General features: G+C 35.4%; 1 protein-coding gene across 1 annotated transcript in view; it reads left to right on the plus strand.

Annotated features, from left to right (window-relative positions):
- Nucleotides 1–17984, plus strand: part of Cylc1 (cylicin 1) — a 78821-nt gene extending 60837 nt beyond the window's left edge. Inside the window, exons 2-6 of the mRNA XM_042054335.1 lie at nt 5477–5530; nt 10708–10748; nt 12598–12698; nt 14585–16261; nt 17952–17984. Of these exons, the coding sequence (XP_041910269.1) occupies nt 5477–5530; nt 10708–10748; nt 12598–12698; nt 14585–16261; nt 17952–17984 (1906 nt within the window). The remainder of the gene's footprint in view (nt 1–5476; nt 5531–10707; nt 10749–12597; nt 12699–14584; nt 16262–17951) is intronic.
- The last annotated feature ends 7997 nt before the right edge of the window (nt 17985–25981 follow it).

Below are 25981 nucleotides of genomic sequence, written 5' to 3' on the forward strand. Positions count from 1 at the left end.
TTCTGGTAACAGAAATAGTCTACAAAAGGTCACTGTATGCTTCAAAATTTCTAGAAGAGAAGAGCTTCAATATTACTAGCACATTATAGCAATAAATGCTTGAGGAATGGAAATGTGAATTACCCTGGTTTATTACAAACTATACATGGGTATAAAGATATAATATATCCCACCAATGTATATATATATATATATATATGTATATATGTATATGTATATATCAATAAGATGTTTAAAATAAAACAAAAATGATGAAAATTCTTCATTAAAAAATAATTGCAGAACTTTAACACATAATAAAGTATATCCAACAAAAGATTCACTTCTGAATGAATAGTAGGCAGGAGGTATTAAAAAGATGGCTAGGAGTACATCAAATGCGTTAGAAATTTTCTCTACTTCTGTTTAAAATTCTTCATTATAATGTTATAAATAATTTCATGATTTTCCAAGATAATAGGGTTTTTTTGAGCCATTTTCCTTATAAATAAAAATTTCCTTCTTGGTTTTTAGAATGTTGACAAAGGGAGTTTTGGGAAATTAACTAAAAAAGAAATGATAATTTACTAATTTCCAGAAACTTATTAGAAATTTATATGTCAATTCAATGTGTGTGTTATTTACATTAATTTTATGTTAGTACACATATGAAGTTCATAAAAATATAATATACACTTATAAGAAATAAGATGGTAATATATTAAAAGACAGTTTTTCTGCACATATCATTAAACTACCCTAAGAGGTTTTGTTTCTATGATAGGAAAAATAATATTAATAATTGCCACACCAAGTAGTAGCTGATAATTTTGTACAACTTTGTAAAATGCAACATATTCTTTCAGATTGCAAAGGTCTATGATTACTATCAATTTAATAGACATTTTACCTTTTAGAATTGAAAATGTATGAAATAAACAAAATTCCCCCTTTTGGAAAAATACCATTTTAATCGTACAAAACATTTTCAAAGAGTACAAATTGAATTTGAAATAATTGTAGTTGATTATAGCTGCTCTATTTAAGAGAAATTTTATATTCTATTTTCTTTCCATTTTAACACACATATATGCACATGAATGGGCACAGAAGTCCACTCGAAATTAGTGCTGATCAAATTCCCATAAAATAATTACCTATTTATTTAATAATCAAGTAAAATCAACTAATGAATAACTGACTGAGACTCTCGCTTAATGTTTTTAAAATATGGGGACACATTAATACTTTTAAAATATTTAGTTATATGTATACAGCATAAAATATGGTGTGTTTCTCTTTAAATTTTTGTAGCTCAGAGAGACTCTTTATGATGTCATGGCTCAACTTTACCAGTTTGACCATACAAATGCTGAGGTCCTGGCAGAAGATAGGCAAAGAAAATGTCTCTGTCGAAAGTGTAAGCCCTCTTTTTACTACTTTTTAGTATTCTTAATGACTAACATGTTCAATGAACTTACACAGTTATGTGTAAAGACAGCTAGTCCCTATTCAGGTTAAAGTTTGAATGTTAAACAAATTTCCCATCCTGCTTTGTGTACTTTCCTTTTAAACATATCTAGTTCAGCCTCTTTAGAAAATGTTTAAATGTCCATGTCCTTTTGAGGTTGTTTTTTATAACCACATCTTGTTTTTGGCAGAATAGAAATAAGTAATGTGTGTGTGTGTGTGTGGTTTATTTAAGATGTAAACTTAGATATAAGGTAAGATTGTGTTGTATTTAACAACTGGTAAGCTTTAGTTTCTTTAGTTTATGAGTAAGAACTTACTTGTGCCTTCAAGACCTGCTTGTGCCAATCTCTCTCTTTCCTCTCTCTCTCTCTCTCTCTCTCTCTCCCCCCTCTCTCTCTCTCCTCTCTCTCTCTCTCTTCCTCTCTCTCTCTCTCTTCCTCTCTCTCTCTCTCTCTCTCTCTCTCTCTCTCTCTCTCTCTCTCTCTCTCTCTCTCTCTCCCCCTGTCTCTCTCTCCCACACACACACACACACACACACACACACACACACACACGTGCGCGCACACACATAAATTTGATAATGATTCCTGCTGTTTATATCCTACTTTATAGCTTGGTGGGTCAGATAATACCCAGCTCAGGATAGGCAGCTCAGGTTGCATGGTACTTTGGTAGCTCACTGTTTCTTTTATGACCTAATAGTAGGCCAAGATGGGGAGTAGTCACCAGTAGATGATGGTAAAGACTTAAGCAAAAATCCCAAATCTCCTCTGTGATTCACCTATAGGGGCCTGCCAAAGGCTCCAAACAACAACCGAATCTGCTACTGATACCTCAAATACTATCAGGTTTACTGTATCATATCATTCAAGTGGTACAGCATCCTTTACCATGGCCTATACCTGTTGAAGAACTGTCTACTCCAGTCCCAATACAAAGCAAGCAGCTTTCTGAGTTACTTGGCTGGAATAATACAACTGGCAGAGGAATGTACTGTCTCCAGACCTGAAATAGGCTTTATAAGCATTCTGTTTCTTTCTTAGTGGTGGGAGTAGGGGCAGGTACAATAAGTAAGCCTTCACCTGAGAAGGAATATCTCTGCATGACCCATACCACTGGACACCTAGAAATTTCACTGAGGTAAAAAGCCCTGTAATTTTGGTTGCTTTTTTTCCCCATCCTCTGACACACATATGCGTGACCAATAGTTCAAAGTTGTTACTACCACCTGCTCACTTTGTCCAATAAGCATAATTTCATCAATATAGTGGACCAGTATGATAGTTTTTGGAAGAGACAGATGATCAAGATCCCTCAGAACTAACTTATGACACAGAACTGGAGAGTTAATATACTCTTAAGCTAACTGTAAAAGTATATTTTGGCCATCCCAACTGAAAACAAATCACTTCTGATGGTCCTTATGGGCAGGTACTTAGAAAAATGCATTTGCTAGATCAACAGCTGCATACCATGTACCAGGAGATGTGTTAATATGCTCAAGTAAAGACACCATATCTGACATATCAGCTTCAATCAGTCACTACCTAATTGGATTTTTATTATCAACTGTAATACTTCACAATTATCAAACTCATCACATTTAATTCATCCAACTGAGCTGCAGCAACTCCAACTCTAAGGTTTGGCACAAGGAAAAGGGCAACAACAATGCTCTTCAAATGTCTTAGTGCCTTTCTCATCATTTTGTGTCTTATAGGAAAAATGTCTTCAGAACTTTCCTATTGTGGAGGATTGAGTTTGGTACAGTCTACCCACTCTAGCATTGCAATTTCCCTGAGCATTAAAATCTCTTCATTAACACTATACCAAGCAATATCAGGCATCTCCAGTTCCGTTTTAGTAGGCTATCTTTTGACAAATGCTTCAGCCAAACAAACAAACATTTTATACCACATTTAACTGTTCAAGCTTCCAAATTAAACTAAGAATCTCTATCCACATAAATAAACTCACCCTACCTTAGTTATATATCTCTCTCTCCATTATTCTACATGCTTAAAGTCCATTTCCACACATATTCTGTAGATTTCTGTTGAATGAATTAACAAACTCATTAAGTTCTTTAGGGATATAGCATATATCCTCATGGATTAACATTCTACCACTCCCTAGTGTTATTATTCTTAAGTCTGGTTATTGATATAGAGATGACTTTTTGGAGGGCCCTGAGGGACTTCAGTATTATCTTGCTTGGTGACTCCTTCAGGGAAGGTTACTGCTAATTTGTGAAACAATGAATTGAAGACTGATTTCCATATGTCCTGCGACCAAAATGTGTGGTATCTTCAGCAACAAGATGAGACCATCTAGTTGTGATGGAAAACCAAGAGTAATGGCAATAGCCTATATATGATTTTGAGTGCCTAAGGAACCTTCCTGACCAGTAAGGAGGTAACCTGTGCCTGAAACTGAGACTGTCATTTATAATGTGTATGTTCCAGGAGCAACATTGTTCATCCATGTAGGATGTATGTGTTCAAACTCGTTAAAAAAGTTTTTAATCAATATACAAACCAGTAGATTGTCTTGAGACTCCCTAGTTTGGCTTAACCTGTACCCTAACCCCTTCTCTCCCATGGCCATCCCTTCATCCACATGTAAGCTTTTAGCCTCATTATTGCATCACCCTGTCACATCACATATGGTTTACTGTTGCCTCTCATATTTTTAACTTAAGTTACAATATTGTTGGTTTATATATACCTTCTTCACACTTTAATTAAGACTTCTCCTGCTCCCTCATTTTCATATTCCCATCACTCTACTACTTGCCTGAATCATTCGGCCTCCAGTACCACCTCTCTACTCTTGTATTTTACTTATAATCTACTATATCCTTTCCCTAAATATAGCTCCAATGTCCTAATTCTACTTTTCTGACATTCACATGTATTCCAAGTTGAAAACACATAACCAAACATTTCAAGCTAGGACCCAGATATGAAAGAAACCATGTAGTGTTTGTGTTTGGGACAGGGACCTCAACAATTACAACTTTTGCCAATTCTATCCATTTACCTGATAATTCCATGCTTTTGTTTTCTTTCCAGTTAAGTGTTATTACCTTGTGTAAATCTACTAAATTGTACATATGTGCTATGATGGGCAACCAAGATCAATGGTAATAGGCCATATTCTTTGAGTTTTTATCAGAACTTCCTGATGTAGTTATCTGTTGATGGGCATCTAGATAGATTAGATTTCCCAATACTGTGAGTAGAACAGCAATGAATATGGATATGCAAGTATCTCTGTAAAAGTTACAAAGTCCTTTGGTTATATAATTTGGAGTGGAACAGCTGGGTTCACCTAGTAAGTCTATTTTAAGTCATCTATTTTTTTTCATGAAAAATTAATAGAATAATCTCCATAGTGATTGCAGCAGTTTACATTCCCAAGAACAGTGCATAGGGGTTTGATTTTAACCACATCTATATCAGCATTTGTTGCCATTTATATTCCTGTTGGTGGCCACTCTAACTAGGATGAGATTAAATCTTACGATTTTATCTGGTGGCTAAGAATGCTAAACAATTTTGAAGTGTTTACTGCCTATTTGTATTGTTTATATTGAAAACTTTATGTTCAGTTCCATAAACCATTTTTACTGGGTTGTTTGCTTCTTTGATATTTAAAGCTTTTAATTCCTTGTGTATTCTATATACTAATCCTTTGTCAGATGTATAGCTAGCAAAAAATTGTCTCACATTCTGTTTGCTGCCTACACTCAATTGACAATTTTTCTGTTCTGTATAGAGGCTTTTTCTGTTATGGTGTTACATTTGTCAGTTATTGATATTATTTCATGAGTTACTGGAGTCCTATTCAGAAAGTCCTATAAGCAGTGTGCCATTTACCTGTTCTACTAGCAGTTACAGAGTATTGGCTCTTGTGTTGAGGTCACTGATTCGATTGCAGGTGATTTTATGCAGGCCAAGAGGGAAGGAGCTACCTTTTCTATTTCTTGAAGAGTTTGTAATTATTATTTCTTCTTAATCAGGTATAAGGAGAAATTGACCAACGAAGATGCTGAGACCTCAAGCTCTACATGTCGGTTAGTTTTTAAATAATGACTGTGAGAATGATAACTCATTTTCTGTTTGCCATTTCAGTTTTTGTGTGCTTAGTTTTAAGGAATTGTCCATTTCACCTAAACTTTCAAAATAATTAGTACAAAACTTTTGTATTTCATTTGTCCTATCACATGTTTTATCTTATTTTCCTCATTCATGTTGTGGCTTTAATCTGCTGTCTAAAATATAGTTACTTCCTTTTATTCATTTTGTCTAAATTTTTTAATTGACAATCTCTAACATCACAAAAATTACTAAGAATGGTTATTTTTGGTATTTAAGACATGATGTAGTGGTAAAGTACTTGCTACATAACCCCAATGACCTGAGTTCAGACTGCCAGAATATGTAAAACCTGGATGCTGGAGCACAGACATTAGCAATCTAATACATCTGTTTCAGTATTAGAGGAAGAAATAGGATAATTCTCAGAAGCTTTAGGGCCAACTAACCTGGTATATGAAGTGGTGACCAACAAGAGATGTCCTGTGTCAAATAAAATCAAAAACAAGGACTAACAGCTGCAATACACTGTGGCATTCAAGTGGGCCTACACAGTAACATGCACACATATGCATGCACACTAAAAGAAAATGATTATTTTAATATATATAGTCATAATATTAAGTAGTGTAGTTTATGTATTCATTTTGTACTACAGTAACAAATTACAATAAAATGACCTAAAACAACACTAAAACCTTGTCTCAAATAAAAAGAACAGCCCTTTTTCTTCATCTAAAATTTAAAGTTTATAGATTGATCTCCAAAAGGGTTTTGCATCCTACTGGTATTTATATGAAATTGTTACCTTTTGGATACCAAAAATATCACTCAAAATATTTTCTAATTTTCTTTTGAAAGACATGCCCTCAGTTTTGGTTGCTTTGAAATAGGGTCTGACTATGTAATACTATCCAGCCTAGAGTTTGCTATATAGACCAGTTCAACAAGCCTCTTCCTGCTACTTCCTGACTACTAGTAATGCATTCTTGCTTATATCTGAAAATTCATTATTTTCATAATCAATGGATTATGAAAATCCATTCATAATTCCAAAGATGAGTTATTTTTATTTGGATGCTTTCTGCTTTTCCCTTGTCTTTAACCTTTGATAATTCAACTGACAATATGTTTGTAAAGTTAACTATGTTAAAGATCTTTGATGTTGTTTGCTCTCTAGAACCTTGGTATTAGTTTCCCTCTATCTCCAGGTAGGGCAAGTTTTTCATCATTATCTCTTTAAATAAGTTCTTGGCCCTTTCCTTTCTCTGTTCTTCATGATGTGTACTTTAATTTACTTGATGATATTCCACAATTATTATAGACTGATTTACTTTTTTCTTTTTGTTTCTTTGATTACTAATTTCAAATGATCTTCCTTCACCAATCAGTTAATTGATTCTTCTGCTTGACTATGGATTATGTCTGCTATTGAAATGTACCCTGAAATTCATGCATGTTGGCTTGCAGCCTGGGAATGTGGATGCTACCTAAAACCCCTAGTCCACATGGATAACTCTTGTACCTAACACTGAAATGTGTGCAGATTAACCTAGACCTTGGGTCTGCTGAAGTGTGGATTTGTGGGGTTTGACTTATAGACTGAAGTTTCAGAGCTCTCTCTAGGACTGAGTAACCCTTGAAATCATATTTTGGGTAGCTTCTATGGAAGGTGGATCTGTAGATGCTAGTCTAAGGCCTAAGGTGACTTATGTTTGCCCACAATTGATATCTATTACTCAGAACCTAGTAATATCTATTACTCAGAAGATAGCTAGGCCCATTGGTTCTAGCCTAAAATCTTAATACTAATGTCTATGTGAGATTGAAATATGGGATCCTGCCAGACTGGTAGTATATCAACCTTTATGGGCCCTCAGAGGTTGTCCTTACTTTGGGTGGCCAAGATCTTGTACATGAAGGGGCTTGTCTGAAGGCTGGATTTGCAGCCCCTGTACTAGTCTGTGAAGCTTCATGAGTCATTCCAGATCTCAGTTTGTGGAAGCCAGTCTGAGACCTCAGCAAATTTAAAAAGTGAGTGTAGATGCCTCAGACCAGTATAGAGAGCTATCTGGTGTCTGGAGAATGACTATTGCCTTGCACTGTGGTCTTCAAATGCACCTGGTACCTAGAATTGTCAAGAACAGGATGCCAATGAATCCTGCCTGGAATCTGAGGCTGTGGTGGTTATCTGGTACTGGGACAGATGCGAATACTGTTGTCAGGCTACTGGGGTTAGATGGGTTGTGGAGCAGGTCTATAACCTGTGTCTCTGGGGCTTACTTTAACATATACATTCTAAAATGACTCTTACAGTAGTGTGTGTGTGTGTGTGTGTGAGTGTGTGTGTGTGTGTGTGTGTGTGTGTGTGTGTACACACATGTATGTGTATGCAGGCAATGCATACTAAGTGGATGTTCTTAGAATGGGTTTTCTGATAAAAATATTTGGAAAAGAGACTTTAGAAAACATAGATTATATGAAGGAATTAAAAATCAATGCACATACTCAAGCAGAAGAAAATTTTCATCAAATATTCTAGATACTCCATTCAATTAATGTGCTCTAACCACAAACACCTAGGCCATCTTTCAATTTCATGTGAAAAAGAAAAATGTGAAAATGTGAACTATTTAAGCAATCTATACTGCTTTTTTTCCCAAAACGTTCAGAGCAATGGCTGTGGAACAGAGATAAGTAACTAAATTTTAGCTGTAGACTTGATTAATAAAATTCCGAGATTACTACTCAGGCTTATGTTTTTAAAATATAAAAATTAAATCTGATATTTATTTACAAATTAAAGCCTATAAATTATGTATAACTTTTAATAATTTATTTTTAAATATCATATATGAGTACTGTATTTACATTATTTCCCCTGTACTGTACTGCTTTATGTCAGCTTGACCCAATTTTCAGAGTCATCTGGGGAGAGGCATTCTCAATTGAGAATATATTTTCATAAAATTTGTCTGTAGCAATGTTTGTAGTGCATTTTCTTGAATGGTATTGATGTGTGTGATCACAACTCACTGGGGCAATGCCATCACTGGGCTTGAGATGTCTAAGAAAGCATGTTGAGCAAACAATGCTGAGCAAGCAATAAGCAGCATTCTTTCATGATCTTATTTCCTGTCTCCTGGATCCTGACTTGAATTTCTGCACTGACTTTCCTATATGATGAACTATAAATTGTAAGATGAAATAAAATCTTACATTCCCCCAAGTTTCTATATATTCAATCATACCACAAGGACACTTGCTCAAATATGTTCACAGAAGCTTTATTAATAACAAACAGAACATGGAAGTAATCTAGATGTTCCTCAATGGATGAATGGTTAAAGAAAATGTGCTACATTTACACAATGGAGCATGACTCAACTGTTGAAAATAATGACATCAAAAAAATTACAGGCAAATAGATAAAATTCGAAAAAAAGATCATCCTGAGTGAGGTAACCCAATCCAGAAAGACAAATATGGAACATACTCAATTTTAAGTGGATATTAGCTGGAAAATAAAGAATATCCATGCTATAATCTACAGACCCAGATAGGCTAGGAAAAAGTAGGGGCTCAAGAGTGGACACTAGGATCTCCCTGGGAAGAAATAGAATAGATTTCATGGGTGTACTGTGGATGGATGCAAATGGGAACATGAGGGATTTGGTAGGGGATGGTGGAGGGGGAGGGTACTGAAAGTGATGACTGGAGAAGAAGGGCATTTAGGGGAGAGTCAGAAACCTAGTACAAGGGAAACCCCCACAAATCCACAAGGATGACTCCAATTGAGACTCCTAGCAATAAGGCATATATAGCCTGAACAGGCCATTTCTTCTGTCTGGGAAAGACTTCCAGTGGATGGGATTGGGACACCATCCAGATGCATAACCTTCAGCCTACAGTCTGTCCTGCCTATTGGATGATCTGGGTGTAAGGGTGATGTAGAGATTGTGGAAGTAGCCAACCAGTGACTGGTCCAGCCTGAGATCCATGCCATAAGAGTGAGTTCACTGCTGACACTGCTTGCAGCACCAGGTCACAGAAGCTGTATGACCAAAAGACATAGGATATAACCAAACATGTGTGGAGATAAAAAAAAAATGTCAATGGGCCGGGCGGTGGTGGCGCACGCCTTTAATCCCAGCACTCGGGAGGCAGAGGCAGGCGGATCTCTGAGTTCGAGGCCAGCCTGGTCTACAAGAGCTAGCTCCAGGACATGCTCTAGAAACTACAGGGAAACCCTGTCTCGAAAAACCAAAAAAAATGTCAATGTAATGATGCCTAATGAAATTATGCTATATTCATAGATTGGTGCCTATCCTAATTGTAATCAGATATGCTTCATTCAGCAACTGATAGAAATAGATGTAGAGACCCACAGATAAACATCAGGTAGAAGTCAAAAAATCCTGCTGAAGATGGGGAGAAAAGACTGTGGGAGACAAAGAAGTCAAGGTCATCACAAGAAACCCACAGAAACTGGGATCATAGGATCTTGCAGAGACTAAACTAACAACCAAGGTTTCTGCATAGTTCCTGCATGGAACTGACCTAAGCCCTCTGCATATATAATACAGTTGTGTAGCTTAGTCTTCCTGTGGAACTTCTAACAGAGGAAATGGCCTGAGTGACTTTTTGCTGGCTTTTGGAACCCTATTCCTCATTCTGGATTGCTTTGTCCAGTCTTACTACAAGGGGAGGTGCTTAGTCTTACTGAACTTACTATGCTATGCTTTGTTGACACCAATGGGAAGCTTACACTTTTATGAAGAGGAAGGACGAGAGAAAGAGGAGCAGATGGGAATAGGGAAGACTGGGAGCTGAGGATGGAGAAGAAACTGGTCAGAATGAAAAACAAATAATAAATTCATGAATTAAATAATAAATACATAGATAGTAGCTATTTAATGATGACTATGTAATGGGCCTTTTCTGGGTATTAGACCCTTTTTAAGGAAGTGTAAATAATTTGGGTTCAAATTTAAATACATCTCATAATTCTAGTTTTTTTATTCTATATTGAAGAATTCAGTGATGAGAAAGTGCATTAGACATATTCAAGTGTAGGTATTGAAGGAAAATACATAATGATGATGATAATTACCCACAGTACAAATTCACTTCAAACTTTTTTTATCTTTTACAGGCTGGAAATAAATACCACAACACATGATGATCACATTTTGAGTAAGAATTTATTCTATGAAATTTGTTTTTGCTTATATTTCTAAGCACTGTAGCAACAAATGGATAGTACTCCCTAGTAAATGTGGTAAGATATAAACTTTCCTGAATTTGCTGCAATTTTGACACATGCTTGTACACACACACACACACACACACACACACACACACACACACACATACATATGAATGTGCAGAATACTTCTGTCTTTGGAGCATGTACTTAGTTGACTTCAAATAAGAGATTGATTTAGTTTGTTCTTCCTTCTCATATATGAATCATGCTTACTCTCATAAACTTTCCCTGTGCTCAAACTTCATAATTACAAAACTTAAAGTTGAAAAAGGCAAGCAAAGTTAGAGACAAGAGAACTTAAGAAATAGTCCATTTGTTGAGAAGCTGCAAGCTTACCTACAGCAGCATAATTTTTTTATTAGTTCCAGTCCTACACTCAGTAAATGTACAAAGAACATTGTAACACTTCAGTTAAGGTATTGTGTCTAGGGCCAAATTGCCTTTGAATCTTAATTCAGCTATTTAGTAGTTTTGTGATTTGGAATAAGAGATTTAACACAAGATACTGTGTTATTTTTATATATTTGTATAATATGCAATGGCATTATCTAATTCAAAAAGAATTTACAAGGATTGAGTTTACAACTATGAAGTTTTAGAACATAATGTGACATATAAAGAATTAGCTATTAGGGGGCTAGAGAGATGGATCAGTGGTTAAGAGCATTGCCTGCTCTTCCAAAGGTCCTGAGTTCAATTCCCAGCAACCACATGGTGGCACACAACCATCTGCAATGAGGTCTGGTGCCCTTTTCTGGCCTTCAGGCATACACAAAGACAATATTGTATACATAATAAATAAATAAATATTTTTTAAAAATTAGCTATTAGTATCAGCTACACTGTAGTTATTACTTTGACTACCTTCACATATAGCAGCTCTTCAAATATTTCTAAAAAGTCATCACATCTCTCATTAACCTCCCCCTCTCTAGGAACACTATCCTGAATCTTGTTCCCAGTTCCTCTTTTGTCATAGTTTTCAGACAGTTTGATATTCCTAAATTTTCTGAATAACCTCTAATATGCATCTGTCCTTAAAGTGTTTATAGAGTGGACAAGAATATTTGAATTTCTTGGTCTAATTCTTGTGGTTTGAGGTAACACTAAATTCAGATTGGTAAATCTGAGACATCTCTGAAAATTAAGGTATTCACTGGTTACTTTATTCTTAGTGTTATGCTATTTATTACAGAAATCGTGAAAGAATTAATCATAATATATTATCTCCCACTTAACCAAAATGGCATTAAGAAATCAAGACAGAGGAGACAATGTAGGCATTTGAAAGTAAAGAGTTGGAATTTGTATATATTTCATTCCTATCACTTTATAACAAGTTTAGTATTTTTTTTCTTTTTTTTTTCTTTTTTTGGTTTTTCGAGACAGGGTTTCTCTGCAGCTTTTTAAGAGCCTGTCCTGGAACTAGCTCTTGTAGACCAGGCTGGCCTCGAACTCACAGAGATCCGCCTGCCTCTGCCTCCGGAGTGCTGGGATTAAAGGCGTGCACCACCACCGCCCAGCTCAAGTTTAGTATAATTATTTAGGCAAATATCTGTGGAAATTGGTTTTACATAAAAAATTGTCATGTGAAACATAATCCAATAACAAATAGAAAAATAGTTTGATGTTTCCTAATTGCTATTCAGATAAACTGCAAGAGGAAGAGCTATACAAATTACTTTTACTTAAATAGTATAATTCACATAACAATGTTTTTCAAGGCATGAGTCTGGCTATTAACTCCATTTTTTTATTTTGTCTTTCTTTTTTCAGTCGGTCAAAAGACTGAAAAATGGAATCAAGAAAATACCAAAATACCTCTGCCAGGTATAAAGAAGAGATCAGGATCTTCAGAATTACAAATTGCAGTTCCTGTAAGTATAGAAAAAAGTCACTTTAAAACTAAATTTGTACTAATATCAGCATATATAAACATGAATAAGACATAATTTGAGTTACAATATTCAGAAGCAGAATTTTAAATTTATAAATCTATAGAACAAATTGTTCCCCTATGTTTTAAAAATAAGCTTTTTCTTTCATTTTTGAGATTATAATTACATCATATGAATATTTTGAAGACAATAATCTCTATAGGTACTCATCTTTCATAAATATTCCATTGCTTTGGTATTATCTTTTGAAACAGTATTCTTTTGTGTTATATTTATATACTATTTACATTTCAATCTTATAATAACTGTTCTCTTCTATAAGATCATTTAATATTATTTGATTTATTATTAGTGGCTCTGAGTATGCATAATGTGTGTTTATATGAGTGCAAACATGAGTGTACATAGATTTAGAGTATAGCTTTCAGAAGGTGCTTGTCTACTTCCACTCTGGAATCCAATTAATTCAGGTCACCCAATTTGTATAGTAAGTACTATTTTATACTGAATTATCTTACAAGCCCTACCAATTTGGTTTTAACTAAAGCATAAAACTGTAAAAGCTATGTTTAAGAAAACCAGCCTACAAATCACAATCCCAGAGAACTTAGACAACAATGAGGACACTGAGAGAGACTTACATAGATCTAATCTACAAGGGAAGTAGAAAGTAGAAAAAGACAAGATCTCCTGAGTGAATTGGGAACATGGGGACCTTGGGGAGGTTTAAAAGGGAAAGGGGACAGGCAGGGAGGAGAGCAGAGAAAAATGCAGAGATCAATAAAAATCAACAAAAGGGGGAAAAGGCTATGATTATGTCATTTCTCCCTTCCCTTTCCTCTCTTCAAAACTTTCCATATATACCTCCTTGCTCTCTTTTGAATACATGTAATTGTTGTTACACACACACACACACACACTTATACATTCCTAATTTGTACATGGTTCTCAACACTAGCATTATTAAGTTTAAAAAAAAAATGAACAGCCTAAATCTACAAGTGATGGATCAAATAGATCAAAAATTTAAATCTTGAAATGATAATCTAATTTTAAAGATGTAGAACATTTCTGTTTTCTTAAAACAGGAATTCATGATACTTGATAGTGGGAGATTCAAGTTTTCTATTACTTCTTTAAAGTGGAGTTATTATAAATTGGATCTTTCATTAGCAAAATGGAAACCTCGTATCCATGAATAATCCATTGTGATTTTAAAAAGATTTTAAAGTGTTTCCCAAAGCTCAGTTACAACCAATGTATTTATTCTATGATTGTGCATTATTTGTTTTTTTAAACTTTATTTAACTTTTATTTCATGCACATTGGTGTAACAATATCAGATTCTCTGGAACTGGAGTTACGGACAACTGCAAGCTGCCATGTGGGTGCTGGGAATTGAACTCGGGTCCTCTGGAAGAGCAGTCAGAGCTTTTAACCACTGAGCCATCTCACCAGCCCTGTTTGTATAATAATATACTCTTCATGCTTTCCTACATAATCATCGTTTAATTTCATATAACCATTTTACTGCTGGACCTTCTGCTGAATATTTGAAACAACATAACAACTAAAGGTTTGCAAGATAAATCTGTTAGTAAAGGTACTTGTCACCAAACCTGATGACCTGATCTTGATCTTTAGACCCAGTTGATGGAAGGAGAGAACTTGCCACCTTGAGGTTGTCCTCTAAACTCCACACATACACCACACTGTACACACATACAAACACACACACATACACACACATCTTGAAATAGAAAAAAAATTGAGAGATGTTTAATTAAAAATAAATTTTTATGCTGTAAATAAAAGTATATAGCTCATTCACAAATGTTTATCATTATTTTCCCAAAACTTTTCAGAGGCAAGAGAGAAGAAAAATTGAAAAAGGTCAGAAAACATCTAATATATGGATAAACCAATGTTTCCAAGAATTTTTCCTAAGGCCACCCTTTTCCCTAGCTTTTATTATGCAGGGTCCATTCAATTATCTTTATAATCCTCAAAACCATTATATAATGGCTGAAACTAGAAAATCCAAAGATGATAAAAGAACAACTTTGAAGAAAAAATCCAAGGAAAAATTAACCTCATCTGCAATAAATCTGCAACCCAAGAAAATGATAACCGATGGCAAACCTGAAATTAACAATGCAGAAAAAAATTCATCAAAATTGTCACACAAAAGTGAACTATTCAAGAAGCCAAATGACACATCAGAACCAAATCTAGAATTCAACAATTCCCAAATAACCATGGAAATGGATTCAAGAATTGATGACAAAGATTTAATGAATTCCAAGGAGACCAACAATGAAGCTACATTTTGGAAGGACAATCCAAATACAGACTCCAAAATGAGATCTAAGGAATTTTCTGATAACACATCACCATGCATAAACACCTCAAACATGGACTTAATGTTATTTCTAAATAACTTCAAAGATGGATCCAACAAAGATGAATGGTCAACAAATTGCTCACAGAACAATGCAAAAAAGCCTGTGAAGAAGGGTGGAAAGAAGGGAAAGGACTCTGATCTTGATTCTGGAGACTCAAAAGATGCAAAAAAAGAAGGAAAGAAAAGAGAGAAAAAAGAACCCAGGAAAAAGAAGGATACAGAGTCTACTGGTGGTGAATCTGGTGACTCCAAGGATGCAAAGAAAGAATCAAAAAAAGATAAAAAAGAAAAAAAGGAAGTCAAGAAAAAGAAGGACACAGATTCTATTGATGCTGAATCTGGTGACTCACAGGATTCAAAGAAAGATAAGAAAGAAAAGAATGCAGACAAAAAGGGCTCAGAATCTACTGATGTTGAATCTGTAGACTCAAAGGGTGCAAAGAAGGAGAAGAGACGTTCAAAGAAAGATGACATGAAGGATGCCTTCTATACTGATTCCGAATCCGATGCAGAGACAAAGAAGGACAAGAGAGATGAAATGAAGGAAAATAAAGGGAACAGGAACAAGCTTATCAAGGATACATTGTCTACTGATGCTGATTCTGAATCTGAAAGTGACCCAACAATAAAGAAAGGTGAGAAGAAAGATAAAAAAATTACAAAGAAAGGAGAAAAGAAGGATGCACAAAAAACTGTAGATTCTACTGCAAGTGAGTCTGAAATTGAAGTAAAGGAAAAGAAAGAGGTCATGAAAGACTCAGCGAAGGACATAGGTAGTTATACTGATTCAGCTTCTGATGGATCTTCCAAGGCAGGCATAAGGAGAGGTGTAAGGCTCTCAGGTACTGAATCTGAAGGGTCATTGGTGTTTAAGGTTATAAAGACCACTGATGATTCAGATGGCACATCCACAGACTCAAAGAAGTTAACATCAGAACAAAAGAGAGGATTCAGAGCATCATCCAAAAAGACTACTTTCAGAGAAAGGGGGGAAAGAGATATGGGTGGCAGAATTCCTTCATCAAGAGAAAGGCTGCCATTCCCTCCTTGTGAACCTCTGCAAACATCACCTAAGCCCAAACGTGTCTGTCAGTGCAAGGTTCCTCCTCCACCTCCAAAACCAAGATATGCTCCTTTGGTAAGTTTACTACTATTTAGTAATTTAGGCCAAGTTGGATTTTGAAAGTTTAAAGGTCTGAATATATAATGTAGGCAATAATTCTCTATTAATTCTATGTTTAACAGTATTCGATATTTAACAGTATTCAAATTTGGAACATGGGGCCAAGGAAGATGAAAAGTCCATTGAAACAACTAAGTTGCCAAACAGATGCTTAAATTTCAATAGAGAAACACTTATTTTGACTAGAGTAGTTTGTGACTTAAACATTTTACTTAAATGTGTAACTATAAAACAATTGAAAAAAAAACAAAATTAAAAACTGATTAAAACACTGAGGGAACATTTAAATGAAGCATAAAGACATTTCCTTAGAAATTGCTCAATGTGGTAAGTCTCAATTAACAAAATGCACACAACAGGTAAAAAGAAAACCAAGATTCAGGAATGCACAAAACTTCCTTATTCTATCCAAGTGGAAACAAAAGGTTATAATGAGTCCTGATTCTTAAAACAGAAAACACTTCTTTCCAGAAGTGACATAATCTCCCCTGGTTTCTAAGCATCTTTTTCAGATTAACTCCCTCTTCTTGGGGATAAATGCTCTGTTTGTTTATAATTTCAACTTTTCATAACCAAAAGATTGTTCCTTCCATTCCCCTTTTCCAAATAGCTCGTGGTTTTCAGTGGGGGGGAGTACATGAATATACAAATCACTTTGGAATGTGCTGCATGTATATAGTATCATATATTTCTAGATATCTGTAATCATTGGTTGAAGTATTATGCAGTTACATAGTCTTGGGACATGCACAACAAGTATATTTGCTCTGCTTTTACCTTGTTCATTGTCCATTCATATCTTGGTAGAGCTGAGACCTACTGTCATGCTAAGTGCAAGGCAATCCAAATTACTCTTAGGTATTGAAGTTATTCTTTTCATTTTCATTCATTATTGCCTTTCTCATCTTCCCTGTTACCATCTTAATTTTTATCTAGGCTCAAGTTAGGATATGTAGGAACAGTGTGATAATACATGGAATAATACTATTTAAGAAATTTCCAAAAATGTAAAAACTTTGATAGAAAAATTCAAACCATACACATTAAGACGATTACAATACTGTCTATTATAGAAAAACTCTGGAATTAATTTTATAAAATTCTGTTTTATCAAAATATAAAATACTATGTGCATAAATACATTTATACATACACAGATGTGATATCTATGAAGTTAAGAGAGAGAAACAGAAAAAATAATATGACATTGAAGCTAGGAGAAAAACCTATATACATGTAGAAAGACTACATAGCAATACACACATATGAAAGTATTTGTGTTGTACAATCTGAAGTTACTGTTACTTTACATTTTTATATTTTCAAATTCAAAGATAGACTAATAATGTGACTCTTAAAAGGTTTTAGTTTCTCTACAAAGAATGAAACTAGCCTAGTATTTGGTACTTCTTAACCCTGAGTATCATTAGCTGCACTCCAGGGGTTAATATGTACATTCCTGGACAAAATCTTCAAAGATTTGGAATTAGAGATCTGGAGTCCAGGGAGGGACAGCATTTAGAAATATTCCAAGTTCTTCTCAATCTACAATACTGTGTGTTTAATTATAATCTTTAACATATCAGGCATTCTCTATAACTAATTATACTTTCTTTTATTTTCATCTTTTAACTTTATCCTACAGCCTGAAGCGAAATGGATCCATAAGCTTCTCTGAAGAATAGGTGAGCCCTAGGGTTCGCAGACTGGTCTTATGGAAGCAAACTACTTTCAAAGCACCTCTCTGCTTCAGTGGAACTGTAGTAAATAAAAGTAGCAACAGCAGCATCAAAATATCAAATGTAGTTTATGAGTAATTTAGTAAGTGTGTGGTGTTGTGTGTGTGTTCAGTCATATATGTGTGTTTATGTGTGTGTTTGTGTGTTCATGTGTCTGCGTGTGTCTTTTATATGATTTTAAAGATGATTTATAGAGATGTGTTCTCTATTTTTCAAATATTTGAACTACTAAAACCAAAATGTTGTAACATTTCACTCCATGTACTGGGGCTTCATTCTGGAACAAATTCTGATATGTATGAAAATGTAGCTACCTGATGGAAAACCTTGCCACATTTTGTTAATTCCTATTATATTTAGAATATGGAAAAGAAAACAGACAATAAAATATGTCAGATCCTTCATCATTGTTAAAAAGGAGGGAGAACCTAGGACTCTGATATCTTCTCAATGAAATTGTAATAAATGGAAGGTCTCCCATTACATCACAATCTTAATGTTCTCACTACATTCCTATAATGCCAAACTTCAGATTAACATTTAATGTGTGTGCTTTTTAGGGAAACTGAATATCCGACCTATAGTTTGGTCCCCAAATTCTCATGTGCATCTCAAAATGTAAAACATTTTTAGTTAATTTCTATGAATGTCCACAGTCTTATTCCAGTATTGCTCAAAAGGACAAGTGTAAAGTTCTATTGATACTAAAGACAAACTCTTAGCTGAAACACCCTGAAAGAAACAAAATACAAAATCCAGTACTGCCAAGATAAAATGACAGAAGGTAAAAATTATAATTCCAAAGCTGAACATAAGAAAAGAGAAAAAATATTCAAAGATTATTATCTAGCCCAATTGTCATCAGAGAGGCTCCATCTAGCAACTGATAAAAACAGCCAAACATTAGGCAGATCTTGAGGAATCATGTGAAAGAGGAGGATGAAGAACTATGGAGTCAGAGGAATCAAGTACACCACAAGAAATCCCACCTAATCAACTAACTTGGACACATATGAGCTCATAGATATTGAGCCACCAACCAGAGAGCTTTGCATGAGACTGACCTAGGCACTCTGAACATATATTACAGTTGTGTAGCTTGCTCTTCTTGTGAAACTCCTAACAGTAGGAACAGGGGCATTCTCTGACTCTGTTCCTTGCTTTTGGGACCCTTTCTTCCTACTGGGTTACCTTGTCCAGCTTTAATAGGAGAGAAGGTGCCTAGCCTAACTTCAATTTGAAATTCTGTGACTGGCTGATGTACATGGGAAACCTCCTCTTTCTGAAAAGAATGGGTGAAAAGTGGATGTGGAGGGAAGGTGGGGGAACAGACTAGGAGGGGAGAAAGAAGATGTGAGAAGATGTGAAAGCACCAGGAAAAATTAAAAACATTTTAAAAGAAAGAAAATAAAGGAATTGCCAGATGAAAATAAGGAGTAGGAAGAAGAAAAGCAAAAGAAGAAGCCTCCACATAATGACAGTCTATTGCATCTTGATCTGCTCACGACCATGGAAGAGGGAGAACAAAATCTTGGGATTGAAAACATAGTACTTTTATGTCTAGTGTTTATATTAAAGGCAATAAAAATAGAAGAAAGAAAGAGAGATAGAGAGAGAAAGAAGGAAGGAAGGCAAAAGAAAGAAAAAGAAAGAAAGAAGGAAGGAATGAAGGAAGGAACGAAGGAAGGAACGAAGGAAGAAAGAAAGAAAGAGGAAGGAAGGAAAGAAAGAGCAAAAAAGTAATTAAATCGAAGCAATATTTCAAGCTACCAGGAGAGTTTCATGTCCAGTGTCCAGAAAATATTATAGCAGGAAGTAGGCTCCTGAGAATTTAGGTGGCCCTTGCTGTGGGAACACCTTCAGCCAATAGCTTTTAAGATACAGGCATACTCTGGATGTGGCCACATGTACTATATAAATAGATGTAGAAAGGTTTGTAGCCTTTTGGCTGTTGGATTCGGTTCCTGTTTCCCCACTTGTGCAGAGGACTATGATCTGTGAGTCTACCCCTAAATAAAGAACCCTTTATTATACTCCATTCTGAGTTAGTATAGGACTACTTTATTGTAATTGTCTACATCTAACACCCAAGGTGGAGAAGGAGAAGAGTGGAGCACCAACCACGTGGGGTGGAGCAGGTACCCCTGTTATGGGCACTCCTTCAGCCAATAGCCTTTAAGGTACCAGCCCACTTGGGCATGGTCTCTTATACTATAAATGTGGCCATAAAGTTTATGTGCACTCTCTCTCTTGGCTGTTGGATTTGGTTCCTGTTTCTTGTTCGTGCAGAGGACTGTTATCTGTGAGTCTACTCATAAATAACCCTTTATTATACTCAATTCTGAGCTACTGTGGGATTATTTTATAGCATCCATCTTCATCTGGTGCCCACATAAATCCCAACTCCATGCCTACTGGGTGGACTGGTCAAAAAGGCCCCAAATTCCTTGGGCCAAAAGGTCTCCCACCTCCACCTGCTTGGCTTGATTTCACATACTAAGGGTTTTTTTGTTTGGTTGGTTGTTTGGTTGGTTTTCTGTTGCCAAAACCCTGCCACAGTGGTGCTACTGCATGGCAATTTGGCGATTTTCCAGTCTCATGCATACTCCCCCCCACCCTATCGCTTTCCCTGTTGCACAGTGACTTGCACAGCTTCCGGTTGTGTTCCCAGTTTGCAAGCTCTGGGCTCCTTGCTTGATCTATGGAATTGATTTAATTGCTCTTAATTTGTCAAGCAAAGCATTTAACCAGGCACCAATACACAGAACCAAAGCAGCACAGTACTGTTCTTGTGCCAGTTGTGTCTCTCCACCATGTGGCTGCAACTGCAACACCTGCTAGCCAATAAAAATTATTACACCTGCAACAATTTACTGAGACCTCATAATAAATCAATAAACTTGAAAGTTATAATTGCAGACAATATTATAATAAAGGAATTTAATAACTTTCTTGTTTATGCTATGGATGATATTCTATAAGGCTTATATGGTTTTTATGATACAACCATTTATTGTATTTTGGGATGTTCCTTTTTTTCATATTATATCCTTAAGAAAATGGTTTCATCCAGGTCTAGGAAGGTGTGCATCCAAATAGACTAGGCTCCCGAAAGGCCAGTACATGCAGTAGAATCAAAATCCGGTGTCATTATCATTAACTTCTCAGTCTGCCCTCATTGTCAGCCACATTCAGAGAGTCCAGTTTGATCACATACTCATTCGGTCCCGGTGGGGCCTTGGACTTCCCATAGGGCAGAGCACCCTGACTTCTCTTAGGACTGGAGAGCAAGGGGGAGGGGAAGTGGGGGGAGTGGGAGGGAAATTGGATAGGAGGAGGTGGAAATTTTTAATAAATAAAGAAAAGAAAAGAAAGAAAATGGTTTCATAACAGAGCCAAGATTTGTGCACTTTTAGAAATGATACAGATTTTACAGACTAATAGTGAACAGCTAGTTGACAGGATTAATGCCATTGAAGAGCAAAACTAGCTGAAAAAATAAATACCATTGAAAAGGATAATATTTACTTTACAGACAAAATTCAATCCGTGTCAAAGGGTACTAAAAAATTATCTGAAAGAATTCATACTATTGAATTTGACAATCAAAATCTGTTTAAAAGTTATGATATGTTAGAAGACAAGAGTATCTCTTCAGGAAGGCAACCTGCATGCTATCCAAATGTCCAAGGATGAGATGCTATATTTAAAGAAAAAACATCATAACTTGGAATCACACGTGCAGAACGAGGACCAGAGGCTAGGTGTATCAATGAGATCACTAGAAGTATATTCAGGCCAAGAGATTCAGGCTTTACAAAAGACAGTAGTAACAATATTTGAAATGATTGATGAAGTTATCAGAGCTGATGAGCAGGGAGGGAAGGTACAAGGAAAGAATTTAGCATTGCCTGTACCTGTCAGAGTCAGAGATGACTTACCAAGGATTTTAGCTGCCTAATCTGTAATCACCTCTGACAAATGTAGTAGATGTGGCAAAGGCCGACACTGGATGACTGAAGGTAGATCAACAAAAGACAGTCCCGGGGAATTAATAGCTGAAGTTGAGAAAGAATTAACTTTGCTTGAAGAGAAATTACAGGAGGCACATGTGGATCAGGTAAACCCAAATCTTAATTGCATTCTAATCATATTGCCTTTCAGAATTTCACCTACAGAAATTTTAATGCAGAGGGAAGATATTGTCTTAGAATGGAACTTTTTACCACATAAGCCAAGTAAAAAAATTACAAACTTATGTGGAAAAGGTTTCTGAATTAATTTTTTAAAAGGAAAATTGAGACTTCATCGATTGACAGGAATAGACCCAGCAGAGATTATAAAGCCTTTACTACTGATGAAATTAAAAAAATATGGGAAGACAATGAACACTAGCAAAAAGCTTGTGCTAAAATTTTAGGAGAAATTAAAGGCTATTATTCCAAAAGCAATATGATTAACCTTATAAAGAGAACTACTTAGATGCTTCCCCACATTGTACATGATACACTAATAATTAGAGCCTGCATATTCTATACTGATGCAAATAAATTAGGAAAGGCAGGGTACAAATCAGAAGATTTAAGTAAGGTGGAACAAAGCCCTTATTATTCTGTCCAAAAGTCAAAATTATATGCTATTTTCATGGTACTACAAGATATTAAAGAACCTCTCAATATAGTTACTGATTCACAATATGCAAAAAGACTTGTTTTGCATATTGAAACTGCTGAACTTATACCAGATGATACAGAATTGACTTCATTATTGATTCAAGTTTAACATATAATCAAGAATTGACTTTGTCCCACATACATAACGCACATCAGATCCCATATGTAGTGAGAAGCTGCGGGCTGCAGTCCTGCCCGGCTCCCGGCCTCCTGGCTAGCGTATGCCCCAAAATAACAACACACAAACTGTATTTATTTAAGCACTGCCTGACCCATTAGTTTCAGCATCTCATTAGCCAGTTCTCATATCTTGCTTTAACCCATATTTAGTAATCTGAGTAGCACCAAGAGGTGGTGTCTTACCAGGAAGGGATTCAGCATGTCTGACCTGGTGGCTGGCTTCATGGCGACTGTCTCAGGTCAGAGAATCATGGAGACTGCTCAAGGAATCTGCCTCACTCCCAGCATCCTGTTCTGTCTTCTCCACCCACCTATGTTCTGACCTATCAGGCCAAGCAGGTTTTTATTAATTAACCAATGAAATCAAAACAAAGAGAAGACTCTCCCACATCACCCATATGTGTCTATCAGGTCCTCTAGCACAAGATAATGCAGAAATTGATCAATTATTGATTGGAAATGTGCTGAAGGTCTTAGAATTTCATTTAAAAATCATGTAAATAGCAAAGGTTTAAAGAAAGAGTTTTCTATTACATGGCAACAAGCTAAAGAGAGTATAAAGAAATGTCCATCTTGCTCTTTCTATATCCAAACACTGCTACTTGCATGGAGCAACCCAAAGGGTACTCAAAGGAATGAAAGCTGATAGATGGATGTGTTCCTCTTTGCAGAATTTGGAAAATTAAAATACATACATGAGCCATTGACAACTATTAAGGTTTACAATGGGCATAAGATTTGAGCTCAGAAAAGGCTGATTCAGTAATCTTGCATTTATTAGAAGTTATGGTCATCATGGTTACAACTGCACAAAGTCAGATAATTATCCAGCATATGTCTCTAAAAAATTAGTTTTTTGCTTATTATAATATAAAGCATATTCCAGGTATACTAAACAATCCTACAGGTCATGCAGTTATAGAAAGATGAAATCAAATTATAATATATTAAACAGATAGAAAGGGATGGAAAATACCTCCAGAAATAGATTGCATAATGCTTTATTAACCTTGAATTTTCTTAATGCTAATGAGAAAGGAACAACAGCAGCAGAGAGACATTGGATAATAGAAAAATCTTCTGAATTAAATCAGCCAATGTATTTCAAGGATGTGTTGACCTCAGAATGGAAACCAGGAGATGTGATATGTTGGGGAAGGGGTTTTGCTCTTGTTTCCACAGGAGAAGAAAGGCTATGGATACCATCAAAAGATTCAGTTGAGAAAGAAAAACGACACCTTATTCACAGAGGTGACAATCATGCAGGTGGTAAGGTAACCTCATAAGAGTTAGGACAAGGTTCTATTCTTGTCTTTGCATGAAAATACCCATCTTCAAAAACTGAGAAACCTTGGACATCTAGATGCCTAAAGAAGAAAAGCTAATTATCCAGAAATAAAGAACTTATGATGACATATCATCTGTAGGGTAAAATTATATATATATATATATGGCATTGTAATTGAACAATAGATATCCTTCTCTAAATCCAAGCATGTTGTTAAAAAAAATTCATAGTCTCTGTCCCATACCAGGAGCCATCTTATATGGAACAGAAAGAAGAAAGAATTTAGGAAAGATTTTATTTTTCCCCACAAATATTTTTGTCTCTATCACACATTTCATTGAATATATGTTTATATGAATAATGTTTAAGTTTTCTACAATGAACAATAAATTTTTCTGCAATAATCTTTGAAGCTTCCAGGAAGACGATGGGGCCGCACAACAATGATTCTACCTGGTTGATATGATGTCATAATGCTGATAGCACTACTTTAAGATCAGTTTGGGGTACCAGTTGCTCAAAATGATTCCAACTTCGTTAGCTGAAATGGTACACCTACTTACTATGTTCTGGCAAGAACTTTTAATAAGAACTTCAGAAAAACCCTATTGACTACTCAGAGACTATCTACAATTATATCAGAGAGAAATCTTGAAACTAAACCATCATTTTAGATTTACAGGATTCCATAGAAAGAAAAATGCCTCCATGACAACTGGAAGTAATTCTAGAAGATGGCATTCACTCTCCCAACAAAGTATGTCCTCAGGGTAAGGACATCAATTAGGGGTTGATTATAACGGATGTAGGGTTGAAAGTTGGGGTAGAAATTATATAGGCTCAGGGATATCTTTTGGAAAAAAGAGGAATTGTATGGGATAATAGGTAGATAATAGATTACTCACACTAATAATAATAGTGATTAATAGAGTAAATACTTGTGGACTATTTATAAACAATTTACATTGGTATAGATTCTTGCATATTGATACATATTCAAATTATTTTAGTTATATTGAATATGACCTATTTCTGCTTAAAATATTTGTATGCCTATGCAAAGTTATTTTGTCATAATATATGCAAGCATGCATGTTTCTACCTCTTTTTAAGACATTTTGTATATTGATACAATTTTAGGATATATTTGTCATATTTCACTATACAGTTCTATCTCTGATCATGATATGTATACATTTACATTTTGAGGTCATTGTACTCATTTGCTGAACAGTTGTTTAAAGATTGTCTAATATTCCAATATGAAGTCTTAGCCTTTAAGCTATATAGGTATTAAGAATTATAGGTCAATAGTTACCCATGTTTGTCATACTGATTAGTTAAACTAATCTGGTTCTTTAAATACATAGAGATTATATTCTTCATAAATAGGTAATCTTGAAACACTTCAAAGAACTGTAGAATATGGAATTTAAATACTTTAAGGCTCTGTTGACATGTTGACGTGAGACATGATTGCTCTTGGCAGCAGTGATCTGTTCCTGAAAGAATGTTGGGCCCCAAAGACAAAGACAGTCTTATGGAAGCTTCTTTTCTTCTTGGAAAAATTTGCCTTTGGGTAAAGAATTCCCCATGCCTCAAACACTGACAAAACGTACGGTGTCCGGACTGTACAAGCAGGATACAAGAAAAAAGACTGCCAAACCTTGCCAAGAGAGGATAATACAGTTTTGAAAATTTTCCTGCCTCTGAGAATAGTCTGTCAGTTACTCTAGACCTTAGCCAAAGTTGGCTACTCCAGCGTTGCAAATGAGACTTTGGGTGATTGAACAGG

Source organism: Arvicola amphibius, chromosome X (assembly GCF_903992535.2).
Source record: "Arvicola amphibius chromosome X, mArvAmp1.2, whole genome shotgun sequence".
Lineage (NCBI taxonomy): Eukaryota > Metazoa > Chordata > Mammalia > Rodentia > Cricetidae > Arvicola > Arvicola amphibius.